Raw genomic sequence first — 19,184 nt, forward strand, 5'->3', positions numbered from 1 at the left:
ACAGCATTGCTACCCGACTCAAGTCGCCCCCCAAAACGTCATGTGCCGGACAAGAGATTTTGTCACAGCCAGGATTACCAGAGGGTTGAGAAAAGTAGCCTCAAACTATTGTCATACCCTACAGGATATCTGCAACCTACTGTATCAAGGAGTGGACTAAATTCTCCACTTGGAATGGCCAAAAATATTTTTTTCACATGAGGCTTCCATTACCTTAATTGCTAACTTCTTTTACCATGAACCAACCACAAAAATAGGAAGTTTCTCCTTTTTTTAAATGAAAAGTTAGTCCAGGAATAACATGCATTCATGCTTGAATGATTGAGCAACAACCATGCTGGGAAACCATTCTAGTTTTGCAGTTGGATTAAAAAAGCAAACCCCATTATAACAACCTTTCACTGTATGCTAAATCGGTATACCTTACCAAATAATACATTGCCATCTGAACTGATAAATGTCCTTATTGATGTTATCAACATGGTGAATATTTTGAAGTCCAGTGCCCTAAACAGCTGCCTCTTCAGGCTACATGCCTACATGGAGAGCACTTGCAGGGTAACATGACTGCTAGATTCTAATGTTTCCTTCAAGGAATAAGTGACTGAATTCTTCTCTTGTGAGGATAAGCAACAGTCACAAGTATTCAAATAGGAACTTGCCAATACCATATGGCTACTGGCATATTTTCATGTCAAAGCATAATAAATGTCCCTCTACAGGCTCAGTCATACACGCTGTTCAATAATATTGGTACAGTGAAGCCCTTCCTTATGAAACTGGCCAGCAGCATATTTTAAAACAGAGTGGGACCATGAAAAGCATACTATAAAATAAGAAAGAAAACTAGGTGCAAGATCTCGTATAAAAGAGATAAAGGACTGAATTCTAAACATTAACCAAGTATGCCGTACAGTTGTACCTCGGTTTACAAGTTTAATCTATTTTGGGGGAAAATTCGCAACCAAAAATGCTCATAAAACCAAAGAATAATCCAAATATGAAATAAAGAAAATTTACATCCAAAAATAGACATTTTTTAAATTTCTAACTTTATTTAAGAAACAAATTATAACCCATCCCACCAGAATAAATGCAAATTAATAATTCACAATAAAGAATAGGAATATATAGACATCAACTTGCCATTTACGGTACCTTTGAGAAGAGTCATGGCTGATACATTAAATGTTGGTATAAAACTGTTCAAAATGCCAAGAGAATAAGAGCATCCCCTGCCTAAAAACCAGGTGGTAATATGCTCCAAAATCTAACACCAGCAAGTGCATAAACCGGCAATAAATTACCTATTACCTCAAAAGCAGGCACCAGAATTGCAAGTGCAACAACAGTAAAAGCGGCTACTTCCAAGCATGAAATCATTCTAAGAAACCAGGAAATGAAGCTGTGGCAAAAAAAAAAAAAAAAAAAAAAAAATCATTAACAGTACAGCCAGATAAGCAGGGAGATATCGTTGATATATAGCGAACTAAAGAAGGGCTTGAACTCCTAACCCATGTATTAAGTGTAAAATCAAAAATTTTAAGTAAATTTTATTTTTCCTAACATACTTACCGAGAACTACTTTCTTAGGAGTTACCTGTAACCTCCTCTCTACCGACCAGAGTTTTGTGTAGTGTACCCCCCACCCCGTTTTCTAAGGAGGCCTACCCCCGGCATTAAGGAATGTGCCCCGAGGGTAGGCTTATCGTAGGTCGATGTCCGGCCGGGTCAGCCTCATCAGTAAGTTCTATTGGATTAGCACAATGCTTGCAAGGGAAGAGAGGCACTCGGGGAAGGAAGGGAGGGCCATTACCCGAAAGTAGTTCTCGGTAAGTATGTTAGGGAAAAAAAAAAATTACTTAAAATTTTTTATTTGTTCCAACACGAATACTTACCTCGAACTACTTTCTTAGGAGACTTACACTTTAGGAGGCGGGAGTGCTATTCTGACCCCCTGACCCGGGAAGCGGAGGCCAAGAGGCCCAGGGATAACGGTACCTACTAGAAAACGGATGCGAGGGTAACTACACAAGAGTTCATGTTAGTGTCTAAGTACTCACCCTTTGAAAAACTTCTTCTGATGCTCCTTTCAGTAGCGTAGTCGTGAAGAATGTGTTATCCAATGGTATCAGTTGGTACTCCCCGATGAGGCTAGGAAGCAACTGGGTAGGATGGAAGGAAACCGCACTTGTGCCTACCGGTTGCTAGCCGTGATTGCGCCTGGGGCTTTTACCGTTACACCGCTTGGAGGGCGGAGATGACTGTTCCAATGGAGAACCCGTCTAAGGACTTCCTCGAGTAGTCCTTGAGGTAATGGGCAGTAAAGGTTGACTGGTTCGACCAAGTACCTGCTCGCAGGATCTGACCCACTGCCATGTTCTTCTCAAAGGCTAAGGAGGTGCTCAGGCCCCTGATGTCATGAGGTCGGGGGGTGCCTGGCACTGCTATGCCTTCTTCCTTGTAGGCTCTGGCAATAACTTGTCTCAACCAGAAGGAAATGGTGTTCTTGGACACTTGTTTCTTATTAATACCTGTGGATACAAAGAGGCTCTTGATGCCTGGGCGGAGATGAGCCGTTCTTTACAGTTATTTTGTAATTGTCCGTACAGGGCATAATTTCAAATCTTCTGCATTACTCGTCCTAGGGATGGCAGGTATTGAGAAACCTTCGAACTTCGGATCCCAGACTGCTGGGTTCTGAGTCTTAGCCACAAAAGAAGGCACGAACCTGAAGGATACTTCTTTCCACCCCTTCGAATGAGAAACGTCATATGACAGACCATGGATCTCACCCACTCTCTTAGCGGACACCAAGGCCAGCAAGAAGACGGCCTTGAGGGTGAGATCTCTGTCCACGATATCCTTCAAAGGTTCAAAGGGGGGACCACACAACATCTTCAGGACCTTGGCTAAGTCCCACTGGGGCACCCTACTCGCCTGTGGGGGGCAGGACTGCTCGAAACTCTTGACAAGCATCGCTATGTGTCTCGAGGCCCCCAGGTCGATGCCCTTCAGGAGGAAGACTTGGCCTAAGGCGGCCCGAACCCCTTTTATGGCTGGGATTGACATTCCCACCTTGTCTCTAAGAAACACCAGAAAATCTGCTATGTCTGGGACAGAGGCCTTAAGAGGTTTAATGCGCTTCTCAGAGCACCACTTCGTGAAGGAGGCCCACTTAGCCTGGTAGACCGCGGCTGACGACTTTCTCAGGTATAGCGACATTCTCTTAGCCGTGGATGAAGAATATCCTTCTTTCTTCAGGAGCCGCTCGATAGACTCCAGGCGTGAAGACGTAGGGAGAGTGGGTTGTCGTGGAGCCTGAGAAAATGAGGTTGATGCAGAAGGTCTGACCTGTCGGGCAGAGGCCACGGTGGTTGACTCGCTAGGTCTTTTAGGTCCGCGAACCACTCTCTCTCCGGCCACCAGGGCGCTACCAAAGTCATCTTTAGGTTTCGGGCTGTCCTTACTCTGTTGAGCACTTGCCTTATCAACGTGAAAGGGGGAAAAGCGTACACATCTAGATTGTCCCACTTGTGCTGAAAGGCGTCTTCTAAGGCTGCTTTCGGGTCTGGCACAGGAGAGCAATATACGGGGAGTTGGGCGTTGAGTTTTGTTGCAAAGAGGTCCATCACCGGGGAACCCCAACGTTGGATGATGAGCTTGGCTACTTCCGGAAGAAGGGACCATTCTGTCCCTACTATCTGGCCCACTCTGCTGAGGCCGTCGGCCAGTACGTTTTTCTTCCCGGGAATGAACCTTGCTAACAACACCACTTGGTTCTCTTCTGCCCAATCTAGAATTCCTATGGTGAGATCGCACAACTCCTTCGACTTCAAGCCTCCTTGTTTCTTTATGTATGCCACTACCGTGGCGTTGTCGCACATCAACGCCACGGTGTTTCCCTTTAGCAGACTCACGAAGTGTAGGCAAGCCTTCTGGACTGCCTTCAACTCCAGGACATTGATGTGGAGTTCTTTCTCCCCGTCCAACCAGGTCCCTCGTGCTGTTTCGTCGAGGAGATGGGCTCCCCACCCTTGGTTGGAGGCATCTGTGAACAGTAGTAACTCGGGTGGGTCGCTCCCGAAGGGCATCCCCTTGAGTGAGTTCGACCGGAAATGCCACCATTCCAGGGAGGGTCTCGTGTTTGGTAGGACTGGGATTAGAACTTGTTGTGAGTCCAGTTGGCACCAGAGGTTCTTCAGGTTCCATTGTACGGCTCTGAGCCTTACCCTCCCTTGGGGAACTAGTTTCTTCAATGAGACCAGGTGACCTATCAGCTTGTGCCAGTCTTTCGCTCTCCTGGGACGCTCTGACAGGAACGGCTGAATGATATTCATGAGGTTTCTTATTCTGTCCTCCGAGGGGAAGGCTTTTCCCAGAATGGTATCCAATGTCATTCCCAAGTAGTTCATTCTGGTGGATGGGGATAGGTTTGACTTCTCCGGGTTGATTATGATGCCCAGATCCTTGCAAAACTGGAGGAGTTTCATACCTTGTTCCTCCCAGAGGCCCTTTGAGGCGGAGAGAAGCAACCAGTCGTCCAGGTATCAGATGAGGCGAATGCCTCGTTCGTGAGCCCACACTGAGACAGTCGTGAAGACTCTCGTGAACACCTGGGGCGCTGTTGACAATCCGAAGCAAAGGGTCCTGAATTGCAGGATCTGGGAACCCCATTTCACCCGGAGGAACTTTCGACTCGAGGGGTGGACCGGAATTTGGAAGTATGCGTCCTTGAGGTCTATGGTCATCATGTAATCTTTCTCCCTCAAGGACAGCAGGACTGACTTCGGAGTGTCCATTTTGAAGTCCGTCTTCTTGATGAATTTGTTGAGAGCCGACAGATCTACAACAGGTCTCCACCCCCCCCGTCGCTTTTTCTACCAGGAACAGACGACTGTAGAAACCCGGCCCTGGGAGAAGAACTTCTTCCATGGCGCCCTTCTCTAACATGGAGGACACCTCCTCTTGAAGGGCGGTCCTCTTCAACGGGTCTCTGGGAGCTAGCCATTCCGCCCGGCTGGCCGGGATAGGAGGGGATGGTTCTGTTAAGAACGGTAGTCTGTAGCCCTCCTTTAGTACGGACACTGTCCAAGGCTCTGCTCCGTGAGCCTTCCATGCTTGCCAATGAAGTCTGAGGCATCCCCCAACCCGAGGCTTGGGCGGGGATAGGGGGCCTCCCACTCTATCTTCTTCTGGAGGAGCGGCCTGATCGGCCTCTCCTAGAGGCAGAGTAACCCGACCTGAAGGAGCTTGAAGGCGCTGGAGCTCTCCTGCGGGGGGGCTGAGGCGTTGCGGACCAGGAGGAAGAGGGAGCCTCTCTCCTCGTAGTGCTGGGAGAGGCTTGGGACGTCGCGGCACTATCCGAGACGGATCTCTTGTAGGGAGGTCTCCTAGAAGGCGTATGTCTGGGGTTGTTAAGACTCCTTCTTCTTCGAGACCTTCTCCACGATGGTCTCTAGTTCCTTCAGGGGAAACAAGGACTCTCCCCACAAGGGTAAGCTCCGTATGGCCCGCGCTTCCCTGTCTGGTACCTTCCGGGACACCTTCGTCAGTACGGTATCTCTCTTACGGAGTACCCAGTTAGCCGTCAGGGCGAGCGACTGGTAAGTTAAAAATTTTAGGGTTTTACCCCAGGAGGTAATAAGGTCTCTCAGGAGGCCTTGCTGGTCAGGGTCCGCAGGGTCGAACGAGGCTTGTACCCCTACTAAGGTGGAAGCCCACCAGTCCAGCCAAGAGGAGACGTTCACTAAATCTTTCGACATTTCCTCCATCATGGAGGCCTCTGCTGGCGAGAAACAGACCGGGGCCGAAGAGGCCCTATCGTCTGAGACGCCCTGACTCAGGATGTCGTTGGATGACTCCACCTTACAGGGGCCTGGGCGACGCTCCTCTGGCACATATACTTTGCCTTGGGTTCTGAGGCCCTGGAGCAATTTTGAGGAACTCTGGGTTTTGGGGACTTCGGCATTACTAGCCACCACCTTGTCCACATACTCCTGCCCTAGGACCAGATCTCGGGCTAGAGAAAGCGCTAGAGACGTCTTAGGTTGGGTAGGGGTCTGCATAATTCTTAATAGGCTTGACCTCCAGTAATCCTCGTCTGTAGCTGTAGGTTCTTCGATTTTGTGGTGTCTTCTGATAAGGCCAACCACCCTCCTATAGGCCGAGTCCTCCGTTGGTGAACCCTCCCTTCCATCAGCCGAGGTCTCGGCTTGGGGCCGGGGAGCTGGGTTACCGGGCACACCGACTGGACGTCTAGCTCTTGGGGCCAGGGGTGCCGTCCTACCGAGGTACTGGATTTCATCTGCGGGGGCGTCCGCACCAGGGGCCTGGGTTAACGCAGGCATCGCTGATTCAGCGGGGACTCTCGTCCGCTCAAGGGCTCTGGGTGCCGAGGACGCGGTTCCCGTGGGCTGACCCGACAGCGGGAACCGTTGCTTCCGACCCGAAGGCCGCACCAGCTGGGCTGGTTCGGCCAGGCCGCCTGACAAGAAGCGCGTTTCCCCCCGCTGGGCGGGGTGAACCGGAGGCTTCGAGGACTTATGCCTTCTTGTAGAGTCCTTCCTGCGAGCTTGGTTGCGAGGGTCAAGGTCGTGTTTTGAGGACGGCATCCTTGGCGAACACTCTCTGGACCGGCGGTCCGGGGAACAAAGCACCTTTGAGTCCCGGGGTACGAAGACCCAGTCGCCATCAGGAGACCTACTCCTCCTATACTTACGACCTGGGGAGCGGGAGCGCTTGCTACTGTACCGGGAGCGCGACCTCGAACGGGAACGCTTGCTCCTGGACCGCTCCCTCCGACGACGGTGTTTTACCCTGACTTCCTCCGACGACGACGGTGTTTTACCCTGACTTCCTCCTCCGACGAGAAATAATCATCCGACGAACCCGACGACACTGTGCTTATCGTATGTCGGCAGGTAGCAGGGACTGCGGGGGACTTCTTCGCGCGTTGAGTGCCCGAGGTCGACGGCTGGAGGAAATCTTCGGGGACTTCCGTGAGGGGGGCCGGGAACGATTCAAGGCGCTCCATGCTAGGGAGCCAGGGGTCCAGGGCCACTTCCATCCTTAAGGGTGACCTACCCAGCGTCTTCGGAAGCCTCCAACCGAAGGCATCATTACCCGAAGGTCGTAACTTCTTCTGGTTGTCTCCGCCTAACGAAGACCCTGAAGCACAGGCCCACAAGGGCGGCGAAGACACAGACACCGCGTTACTACCCCACAAGGAGTCATCGGAGGACGCATGCCCCCCCAGCACAAGGGCCGTCTCCGGACGCACTACTGGGTTCTTCACTAGCCCTAGAAGGGCCCGCAATCGGCACTGCACTTTCACTAGGTTCCTGGGGAAGGTTGCCTTGTTCCTTCTCTACGACAGACTTACCTCGTCCCCTACTCTGTGTAGGGGATGGCGAAACAGAGGCCCCGTCGGACCGCTCACTGGGTGATGGTAGCGGCAAAGTAACACTAGCTTTTCTGGGGGAACGTTTCGCTGATTTTCTCTTTTTCGTACCGTACCGTACCCACTGGATATCGCTCCAGTCTACACACTCGGGGCACGTATCTGCTGACGAACAAACCTTTCCCCTACAAGAGGAGCAAAGGGAGTGAGGATCCACTTCAGGCTTGGAGAGGAACGCTCCACACGATTTACCGGCTCTAGGCCCCGGACAACGGCGGATTTGCTCCATAATGCACACACGCAAGACACAAGCACGAAGGGAATCAAGGAATACACTGGGTAAGCACACGGGTGGAAGGTGAACACACAGGAACACCCGGGAAAAGTACACAGGAAAACACAAGTCACCACGCGGGGAACACGTGGGGCACTTAGAACGTACACAAAGGATCGATAGAGAACGAGGGCGACGTGTTTACACGTCGCGACCAGAGAACTTACTGATGAGGCTGACCCGGCCGGACATCGACCTACGATAAGCCTACCCTCGGGGCACATTCCTTAATGCCGGGGGTAGGCCTCCTTAGAAAACGGGGTGGGGGGTACACTACACAAAACTCTGGTCGGTAGAGAGGAGGTTACAGGTAACTCCTAAGAAAGTAGTTCGAGGTAAGTATTCGTGTTGGAACAAAGACATTTTTAACATGCTAGCACAAGCCTTGGGTGGTGGAAAGGATAAGGGATTGAGGGAACCTGAGACACTGTACCAAACAGTCGTAAAAGACCAAACTACAGTATTAAACTGTACTCAAATCTTTCTGAACTTTTCCAACTATCCTTCTTTCTTTTCTTGTTAAATAAATGCTAAAAAATTACTCCAAAGAATAACCCTAATATCACTTACAAAATTCTGTAGATATCGTAATCTACCTTTTTACAATACATTTTGAGCTAGGGTTCAATTAAAACTATACACATATATATGTTCCATAAAGTTAAGAAAAAAGGAAAAAGACAGCAATGCCAAGCACCAACAAAGCTGTGATTGTTGAGAAGTCCCATGAAATTGTATAAGAAAAAACTCTAAGTTGATCAAAAGATTGTTCACTAACTTGCAGCAAGAACAGAAATGTGTAAACAAATACTGATACTGTACGAGATGATGAATGGGGAAGTATTGAATTAAAAGCGTAAGATAGAGACAACTGACGAAATCTAACCAAGGCCCTTTACGTCAACAGGCGTAGAAGATGATGATGATGATGACTGTCACAGTACCGACATCTGGTGATGACATGTCAACGCATGGGTAGGCTATACAAATCCAGAGAGAAACGTGTTTCCATTCTTTCTTGCAAAATGCTGACTATTGAAGCATTAAGCATATGAATATTGGATAAGATTCATCAAAATATTTCACGTCACTCTAGAAATAGATTCTTCACAATTAAATAAATTCAAAAGAATATGGTCATGATTGTGTAATAAGAGAAAATCATTATAGAGTACGGTATATTGAAAGAATCTAATCCTTATGAAATGACCATGGTTCACACTAAAATAAATCTCAAACCACCAGTCTGCTCATTGGTTTCATGCCATCAATGTATAATCATCTTCATGACAAAAGGGTACAGTAAACTACAAATCAATCTTAATGTATTATATGAGTGACTATCAACTATGAAATAGTAATTGTATTATATTTACATCCCTCTATCATCATATTTTTCATTCTAAACTAATAAATGTACTATTCTTAATAGTAGTAATCTTTAAAATAAAAAATCTAAAACAGGAGAAACAAAAACATAACACTAAAACAAAGAGCATTACAACACTGTACTTACGTTCATTTGACTCCATTTTTGCTGTTTTGAATGTTTCACCACACTCCTGAAAAAAAATTAATTAAATATTTAATGAACATGGGTAACATCGTACTAACAATAAAGAATTAAAAAATTAATGCAGTTTTCATAGCTAAACAAACTGGAGTTCAGCTGAGATTGGAACAACTATCAATTCGTTAACAATGTAATTAACAACAGGTAGTGCACATGAGCATGTAGCCCAGCCCACTTTCCAATCAAAGACTCAGGACTGAGTGAAGATGTGTGAAGTTTAACTTTAAAAGACTAAGATTTATATAGATAGGGAAAATACAAGTTACCCCTAAAAGTCTATTCTTTACTCTCTTTGCTTTCTAAATTTTTAGGGGTGTATGTAGTTGGTTGGGACAGGCATAAAACTAATTATTTACAAAATATCATTTTGTGTTACCTTGCCAGAAGTGAGGCCTGTTGGAAAGCAAACAGAGGGTTGATATTTGGTCTTAAGGTACGTTATGGATACAACAATCTTAGATGGGGACGAAGGGGGGGAGGGCAAATAACCCCCCCCCAACCCCCCGGAAGGCGAGTAGGTAAGAATACGAGTCCTAGGTTAGGTTAGGTGGGAAACCTTGGGTGGCATTCTTTCGTTTGCTTACCTTTTCAAAATGCAGTTCAATCTTAACTTTTTGAATTCTACAAAAGTAAAAAATTTCCAAAATATGGGTTCCCTTGATTACCTATATCAGAATAATTCAAAGTACATGTAAATACACCAGGAGCACCATTATTTTTTCATTATGAATACTGTACTACAGTAAACATTTACCACCATTCTAATTACTGACCCAGACCGTTCCACCCAACTACAAAGGCTACATCTTGTCTAACGCATGAAGTAGGTGAATATTCGGCAGTAACTATTAACCTAATGTATCTTAAATAGGTTCTCAGCTTAGTAACTTGATAGGTAACAAGAAGCTGTTCTTTGTAAATCAAATTTTGTTAAATTTTGGCCTTAGGTAGGCCTAACCTAACCCCCATGCCTACAATTTCCAGCTGCAAATCAACCAATAGTTACCTTTCATATCAAAAAATTATCAGGTTATTACAAATGTTGTTTTGCTTACTATATTATATTATACACTACTTCTTCTTTGTCAACATCTTATCCCACTTCTATGTGGGGTCGATGTTTCTGGTCAGCTTTCTCCATCTACCTCTGTCCCAAACTTCATCACAGGTTAATCCCTTTGATCGAAGGTCATCCTTGATACAGTCCATCCACCTTCGCTTTGGTCTCCCTCTACTCGTTCCCTGTACCTCCATTTCCATCACTCTCTTCTCATGACATGACCATACCACCTCAATCTACTTTCTTGGATCTTATCTGATAGTTTTCTAACTCCCGTGGTACCCCTAATTACCTCATTCCGTATTTTATCTCTTCTTGTCACCCCACACATCCATCTCAACACACTCATCTCTAACTGTCCTGTGTACTTTACCTTTCAACTTAACCCCTATTTTCCTGTCACATAGTACTCCACACACTCTTTTCCAATTCTTCCATCCTGCTGGTATTCTGTGGTTTATTTCTGGCCCCAGATCACCATCCTCTGCAACTGTTGATCCTAAATACTTGAAATTTTCAACTCTTTTCAACCTATCTCCTTGTAAACTAACTTCCCCATTCTCGCCATTTTTCAGCCTCAAATACTCTGTCTTTTTCCTGCTGATCTTCAATCCTCTATTTTCCATTTCTCTTCTCCACTCCTCCAATTTCTCTTCTACTACCTCTCGCCTAGTGCTACACAGTATAACATCATCAAGAAAAAGCATACACCAAGGAGACTGATCTCTAATACCTTGTTACTACATCCATGACCAGATCAAATAGGTAAGGGCTAAATGTAGACCCCTGATGTAGTCGCATATTTACTGGGAAACTTTCTGTTAGGCCTATACTGCTCTTAACATTTGCTTCTGCCCTCTCATACATATCTTGGGCGATTCTTACGTATTTCTCAGGGACTCCCTTTTCTCTCATACATCTCCTGACGTGGTACTCGATCGTATGCCTTCTCCATGTCAATAAAGACCATATGTAATCCTTTCTGTATTGCTTTATTAGTTTTTCAATATCCTATTACAGCATAAGAACTTTTGTTAGGCAGTTGGTTAGCCAGGACACCAGCCACCTCTAGAGATACTACCACTAGAGTTATGGGGTCCTTTGACTGGCCAGACAGTACTACATTGGATCCTTCTCTCTGGTTACGGTTCACTTTCCCTTTGCCTATACTCACCAAATAGTCTGGCTTTTTCTTTACAAATTCTCTTATGTCTTCATACACCTGACAACACTGAGATTACCAAACAATTTTTCTTCACCCAAGGGGTAAACTACTGCACTGTAATTGTTCAGTGGCTACTTTCCTCTCGGTAAGCATAGAAGAGACTCTTTAGCTATGGTAAGCAGCTCTTCTAGGAGGACGACACTCCAAAATCAAACCATTGTTCTCTCGTCTTGCGTAGTGTCATAGCCTCTGTACCATGGTCTTCCACTGTCTTGAGTTAGAATTCTCTTGCTTGAGGGTACACTCAGGCACACTATTCTATCTTATTTCTCTTCCTCTTGTTTTGTTAAAAAATTTTATAGTTTACATAGGAGATATGTTATTTTTATTAATAAAATAAATTTTTGAATATACTTACCCGGTGATCATATAAGCTGTCAGCTCTGCTGCCCGACAGAAAAACCTAAGGACAAAATACGCCAGCGATCGCTATACAGGTGGGGGTGTACATCAACAGCGCCATCTGTCGAGCAGGTACTCAAGTACTCCATGTCAACACAGAACCAATTTTCTCCTCGGCCCACTGGGTCTCTATTGGGGAGGAAGGGAGGGTCCTTTAATATATGATCACCGGGTAAGTATATTCAAAAATTTATTTTATTAATAAAAATAACATTTTTCAATATTAAACTTAGCCGGTGATCATATAAGCTGATTCACACCCAGGGGGGTGGGTAGAGACCAGCATTACATGTTGACATTATTAAGAGCTAAGTATTTTGTATTTCATTTTAGCAGTTATTCAAAATAACAAACATAAAATAAATAAGTACCTGGTAAGGAAGTCGACTTGAACAATTACTCTGCCTTTTTAAGTACGTCTTCCTTACTGAGCCTTGCGATCCTCATAGGATGCTGAGCGACTCCTAGGAGCTGAAGTATGAAGGGTTGCAACCCATACTAAAGGACCTCATCAAAACCTCTAATCTAGGCGCTTCTCAAGAAAAGAATTTGACCACCCGCCAAATCAACCAGGATGCGAAAGGCTTCTTAGCCTTCCGGACAACCCAAAAACAACAATAAAAAACATTTCAAGAGAAAGATTAAAAAGGTTATGGAATTAGGGGAATGTAGTGGTTGAGCCCTCACCCACTACTGCACTCGCTGCTACGAATGGTCCCAGGGTGTAGCAGTTCTCGTAAAGAGACTGGACATCTTTAAGATAAAAAGACGCGAACACTGACTTGCTTCTCCAATAGGTTGCGTCCATTATACTCTGCAGAGATCTGTTTTGTTTGAAGGCCACTGAAGTTGTGACAGCTCTAACTTCATGTGTCCTTACCTTCAGCAAAGCATGGTCTTCCTCATTCAGATGGGCATGAGCTTCTCGTATCAACAGTCTAATATAAAAGGAAACTGCATTCTTCGACATGGGTAAAGAAGGTTTCTTAATAGCACACCATAAAGCTTCTGACTGTCCTCGTAAAGGTTTAGTTCGTTTTAAATAGAACTTAAGAGCTCTAACAGGGCACAAGACTCTTCCTAGTTCATTTCCAACCAAATTAGAAAGGCTTGGAATATCGAACGATTTCGGCCAAGGACGAGAAGGTAGTTCGTTTTTGGCTAGAAAACCAAGCTGTAAAGAACATGTAGCCGTTTCAGATGAAAATCCGATGTTCTTGCTGAAGGCGTGTATCTCACTGACTCTTTTAGCTGTAGCTAAGCAGACGAGGAAAAGAGTCTTCAAAGTGAGATCTTTAAAAGAGGCTGATTGTAGTGGCTCGAACCTTTCTGACATAAGGAATCTTAGTACCACGTCTAAATTCCAACCTGGTGTGGCCAAACGACGCTCCTTCGAGGTCTCAAAAGACTTAAGGAGGTCCTGTAGATCTTTGTTGTTGGAAAGATCTAAGCCTCTGTGACGGAAGACTGCTGCCAACATGCTTCTGTAACCCTTGATCGTGGGAGCTGAAAGAGATCTTTCCTTCCTTAGGTATAAAAGGAAGTCAGCTATCTGAGTTACAGAGGTACTGGTTGAGGATACTGATACCGACTTGCACCAGCTTCGGAAGACTTCCCACTTCGACTGGTAGACTTCAAGAGTGGATGTCCTCCTTGCTCTAGCAATCGCTCTGGCTGCCTCCTTCGAAAAGCCTCTAGCTCTCGAGAGTCTTTCGATAGTCTGAAGGCAGTCAGACGAAGAGCGTGGAGGCTTGGGTGTACCTTCTTTACGTGTGGCTGACGCAGAAGGTCCACTCTTAGAGGAAGTGTTCTGGGAACGTCCACTAGCCATTGCAGTACCTCGGTGAACCATTCTCTCGCGGGCCAGAGGGGAGCAACCAACGTCAACCTTGTCCCTTCGTGAGAGGCGAACTTCTGCAGTACTCTGTTGACAATCTTGAACGGGGGGAATGCATAAAGGTCTAGATGGGACCAATCCAGAAGAAAGGCATCTATATGAACTGCTGCTGGGTCCGGGATCGGCGAGCAATAAATTGGGAGCCTCTTGGTCATCGAGGTTGCAAATAGATCTATGGTAGGATGGCCCCACAAGGCCCATAGTCTCTTGCATACATTCATGTGAAGGGTCCATTCTGTTGGGATGATTTGCCCCTTCCGGCTGAGGCGGTCTGCCATGACATTCATGTTGCCTTGAATGAACCTCGTTACTAGAGACAGGTTTAGATCTCTTGACCAGGTGAGGAGGTCCCTTGCGATCTCGTATAACGTCATCGAATGAGTCCCTCCTTGCTTGGAGATGTACGCCAAGGCTGTGGTGTTGTCGGAGTTCACCTCCACCACCTTGCCTAGAAGGAGAGACTTGAAGCTTCTCAAGGCCAGATGAACTGCCAGTAGCTCCTTGCAGTTGATATGTAACGTTCTTTGATCCGCGTTCCACGTGCCCAAGCATTCCCGACCGTCTAATGTCGCACCCCAGCCCGTGTCCGATGCGTCCGAGAAGAGAACGTGGTTGGGGGTCTGAACAGCCAGTGGCAGACCCTCTCTGAGGTGAATGTTGTCCTTCCACCAAGTCAGTGAAGACTTCATCTTCTCGGAAATAGGGATCGAGACCGCTTCTAGCGTCTTGTCCTTTCTCCAGTGAACAGCTAGATGAAATTGAAAGGGTCGGAGGTGCAGTCTCCCTAACGCAATGAACTGGTCCAGTGATGAAAGCGTCCCTATCAGACTCATCTACTGTCTGACTGAACATCGGTCCTTCTTTAGCATGTTCTGGATGCATTCTTGGGCTTGACTGATTCTGGGGGCCGACGGAAAAGCCCGAAAAACTTGACTCTGAATCTCCATTCCTAGGTACACTATAGTTTGGGATGGGACGAGTTGGGACTTTTCCATATTGACCAGGAGACCCAATTCCTTGGCCAGATCCAGAGTCCATTTTAGATTCTCCAGACAGCGACGACTTGACGAAGCTCTTAGAAGCCAGTCGTCCAAATAGAGGGAGGCTCTGATGTCTGCTAAATGCAGGAATTTGGCAATATTCCTCATCAGTTTCGTAAAAACAAGAGGCGCCGTGCTTAGGCCAAAGCACAGGGCTTGAAATTGGTATACAACCTTCCCGTAAACGAACCTTAGAAAAGGTTGGGAATCTGGGTGGATGGGGACGTGAAAGTAGGCGTCCTTGAGGTCTAAAGAGACCATCCAGTCTTCCTTCCTGACCGATGCTAGAACCGACTTTGTCGTCTCCATGGTGAACGTCTGCTTTGTGACAAAGACATTCAGAGCACTGACGTCTAGCACCGGTCTCCACCCTCCTGTCTTCTTTACGACTAAGAAGAGACGGTTGTAGAAGCCCGGGGATTGATGGTCCCGGACTTTGACTACCGCTCCCTTTTGAAGTAAGAGAGACACCTCTTGCTGCAAAGCTAGTCTCTTGTCCTCCTCTCTGTACCTGGGAGAGAGGTCGATGGGAGTTGTTGCTAGAGGGGGCTTGCGCAAGAATGGAATCTTGTACCCCTCTCTGAGTAACTTCACAGATTGTGCGTCTGCGCCCCTGTTCTCCCAGGCCTGCCAGTAGTTCTTGAGCCTGGCTCCCACTGCTGTCTGAAGAAGGTGGCAGTCAGACTCTGCCTCTAAAGGACTTGGAACCTTTCTTCTTGCTCCCACGTTTACCTTCGGCACGAGCACCTCCTCTGCTGGAGGCTCTGCCACGAAAGGGCGGAATGAACCTTGACGCTGGAGTATCCATCCTGGGTCTAGACACGGAGGGCAAAGGGGTGGCTTTGCGTGCGGATGACGCAACCAGGTCATATGTGTCTTTTTGAATCAAGGAGGCAGCAATCTCCTTGATCAACTCCTCAGGGAAGAGGCACTTCGAGAGAGGAGCAAACATAAGCTCCGATCTTTGACATGGGGTTACTCCAGCTGACAAGGAGGAGCAAAGGTGTTCCCGTTTCTTGAGGACCCCGGAAACGAAAGAAGCCGCAAGCTCACTAGAACCATCCCGTATGGCTTTGTCCATGCAGGACATTATGAGCATGGAAGTTTCCTTGCCAGAAGGGGAGGTCTTCCTGCTCAACGCTCCCAAACACCAGTCCAAAAAGTTAAAAACTTCGAACGCTCTGAATACTCCTTTCATCAGATGGTCTAAATCCGAAGGAGTCCAACAAATCTTGGAGCGTCTCATGGCCAGCCTGCGGGGAGAGTCTACAAGACTTGAGAAGTCGCCCTGGGCAGAGGCAGGAACTCCCAAGCCGAGAACTTCTCCCGTGGCATACCAGACACTAGATCTGGAAGCAAGCTTGGCAGGGGGAAACATGAAAGCTGTCTTCCCAAGTTGCTTCTTGGACTGCAACCAATCTCCCAGCACTCTTAAAGCTCTCTTGGATAAGCGGGCGAGGACGAGCTTCGTAAAGGCAGGTGCGGATGACTGCGTGCCTAAAGCGAACTCAGAGGGAGGGGAGCGTGGTGCTGCAGACACAAACTGATCAGGATATAAATCCTTGAACAGTGCAAGCACTTTCCTAAAGTCCAAGGAGGGAGGCGTGGTCTTGGGTTCGTCGATGTCCGTGTGCGGGTCGTCAAGATGTGCAGCGTCGTCATCATCAGAGAGTCCATCGTCTGAATGTTGAAGAGGAAGCGGCAAAGGAGTAGGAATCAGCTGGTCGGCTGAGTCCGGCAGCACGGGTGCATGCGTGACTGCACTGGACGCAACGTCATGGAACTGTTGGTCAGTCTGTGAGCTGGCAACAACCATAGCTGTGTGGGGAAGCAAAGCTTCTACTCCTGACTGACTAGTCTGCTGCTGGCGAGTAGCGGTAACCACAGTGGGTTGCGGAGGTTGACGCACAGCGTCAAAACAAAGCAACTTAACTCCACCCTCCTGTTGTTGTGGTAACTAGCGAACGTCAACGGAGTGGAGCGTGCGTCTGTGAACGTCAACGTGCGGCTGGCAGGGTACACTGCGCATGGGTGGTGGAACTCTCACAGGCGGAGTGCGGGAGCAGATAGCGTCAGCGTCTACTGTACGCACAACCGTGGTTGGTTGTAGGCTAACGGGTGCAGCGTCAACCTTCTCCGCACGATACTCCTGCATAAAAGATGCTAACTGTGTCTGCATAGACTGTAGCAAAGACCACTTAGGGTCTACAGCAGCAGGTGCGGCAACAGACGGTGTTACTGCCTGTTGCGGTACCACTTTGCCTCTCTTAGGAGGTGTGCAGTCATCGGAAGACTGCAGCGAGTCCGAACTGACCCAGTGGCTACACCTGGGCCGTTGGACTTAGGCGGAAGGGACCTTGCGTTTGAGAGGCCGTGAGACCTTGGTCCATCGTTTCTGGCGTGAAACCTCTTCCGCAGACGAGGAATGAACGGGCTCTCTCGTCTTCTTGTGGGTGGGGCGATCTTGGCAAGATACGTCCGAAACCACGGAGGGAACGTCTGTCCGCTGATTAAAGCCTGTCGAACCCTTTGATCGTACGACATTGCTTCTCCCCTGGGCTTGGGAGCTTGCAAGAGGTCCCGGACTGGGAGGACGACAGGCACGAACAGACGCACCCTCAAGCGCAACACTAACACTTTTCACAGCACTACCACTCACTTCACTTCCCACTGCACTCTTACCCTTCAACTCCCTGACGTCTGCCATGAGTTGGTTGCGGTCACTCGCTAATGACTCGACTCTCTCACCCAGAGCCTGGATGGCACGCATCATATCTGCCATCGAAGGTTGTTGAGTGCTAGAAGGGGGATCAGGAGTAACCACTACAGGAGAAGGAATAGGTTGTGGGGCATGGGGAGAGGAAAAATCAACTGAGCGAGATGAACTCCTCCTGACTCTATCTCTCTCTAGCCTACGTGAATATTTAAGGAATTCGACAAAATCGAATTCCGAAAGCCCAACGCATTCCTCACACCGATCTTCCCATTGACAGGGTTTACCCCGACAATTGGAACAAATGGTGTGAGGATCGATAGAGGCCTTCGGAAGACGCCTAAAACAGTCCCTAGCACTACACTTCCTGTATTTAGGGACTTGAGAAGGGTCAGCCATCTTGAATTAGTCAAAAGGGGGAATTCAAAATCTATCCAAGTCGTCAACAAATAATCCAAAATTCAATCAAAGAATGCAAGGAAGTATTGAAGATAACCTCTGCAAAGCGAAAGCTAAAAACTAGAAATGAGTACTTCACCAAATAATGTGAAAATCAATCCAGTAAGCAACAGCGTATTTAGTAGGTCTTGCCAGTGGCACGACAGAGAGAAAATTGGTTCTGTGTTGACATGGAGTACTTGAGTACCTGCTCGACAGATGGCGCTGTTGATGTACACCCCCACCTGTATAGCGATCGCTGGCGTATTTTGTCCTTAGGTTTTTCTGTCGGGCAGCAGAGCTGACAGCTTATATGATCACCGGCTAAGTTTAATATTGAAAAATTTATTTTAATGTTACTGGTCTTGAAATATTTTATATTTCCTTTCCTCACTGGGCTATTTTCCCTGTTGGAGCCCCTTTGCTTATAGCATCCTGCTTTCCCAACTAGGGTTGTAGCTTAGCAATTAATAATAATAATACATAATAATAATAACCTGATATTCATAATTTCAGTTGGTTTTGTGTTTCTATCTCAGAATGTTTATAAGTTTAAGACCTTCTGTATTACAAATAAAGTTGTCCAAAATTATTCATAGATTCAAGAAAGGTGGTTCTGTTGCTAAGCCTACTTGCTTATGCAAATGATGCTATTCCCTTTGCATTAATCCTATACTTTATCTTAAATGTAGACCTGTGGTTGCAGATTCTCTTAACTGATATAGCTAGAATTGACATGCTTCTACTTTCATTGTTTTTTATGACAGATCTACTTCAACATTGTTACTTACCCTTAGATAATCTATATCTTTTTTTACTATTACTTATCATTTATGGTTTATTTATCACCTTTTTTCCTTTCATAACGAGGCTATTTTCTCTGTTGGAGCCCTTGGGCTGGTAGCATCCTCCCTTTCCAACTATCTTATAGTTTAGCTAGTAGTGATAATAATAATGATAATGCATGGGGCAAATTATGGGGATTAGGTTAACCCCTAAAAATTTTAAAGGATGATTGTTAGCAATGCCTTAATTCTTTTATTCTGTAATAGATTAAATATTGTTCTAGTCTGTTTTCAGCAGATGAACATCATCTAAAA

At 46.7% G+C, this 19,184-nt stretch overlaps 1 protein-coding gene across 1 annotated transcript in view; it reads right to left on the minus strand.

Annotated features, from left to right (window-relative positions):
- The window catches only part of LOC137652289 (uncharacterized), a 208,791-nt gene that overhangs the window by 176,863 nt on the left and 12,744 nt on the right, over positions 1–19,184 (minus strand). Inside the window, 1 exon segment of the mRNA XM_068385592.1 lies at positions 9,253–9,298. Within this exon segment, the coding sequence (XP_068241693.1) occupies positions 9,253–9,268 (16 nt within the window). The 5' untranslated portion in view covers positions 9,269–9,298.

The sequence above is a fragment of the Palaemon carinicauda genome, chromosome 13 (genome assembly GCF_036898095.1).
Source record: "Palaemon carinicauda isolate YSFRI2023 chromosome 13, ASM3689809v2, whole genome shotgun sequence".
Taxonomy (NCBI): Eukaryota; Metazoa; Arthropoda; class Malacostraca; order Decapoda; family Palaemonidae; genus Palaemon; species Palaemon carinicauda.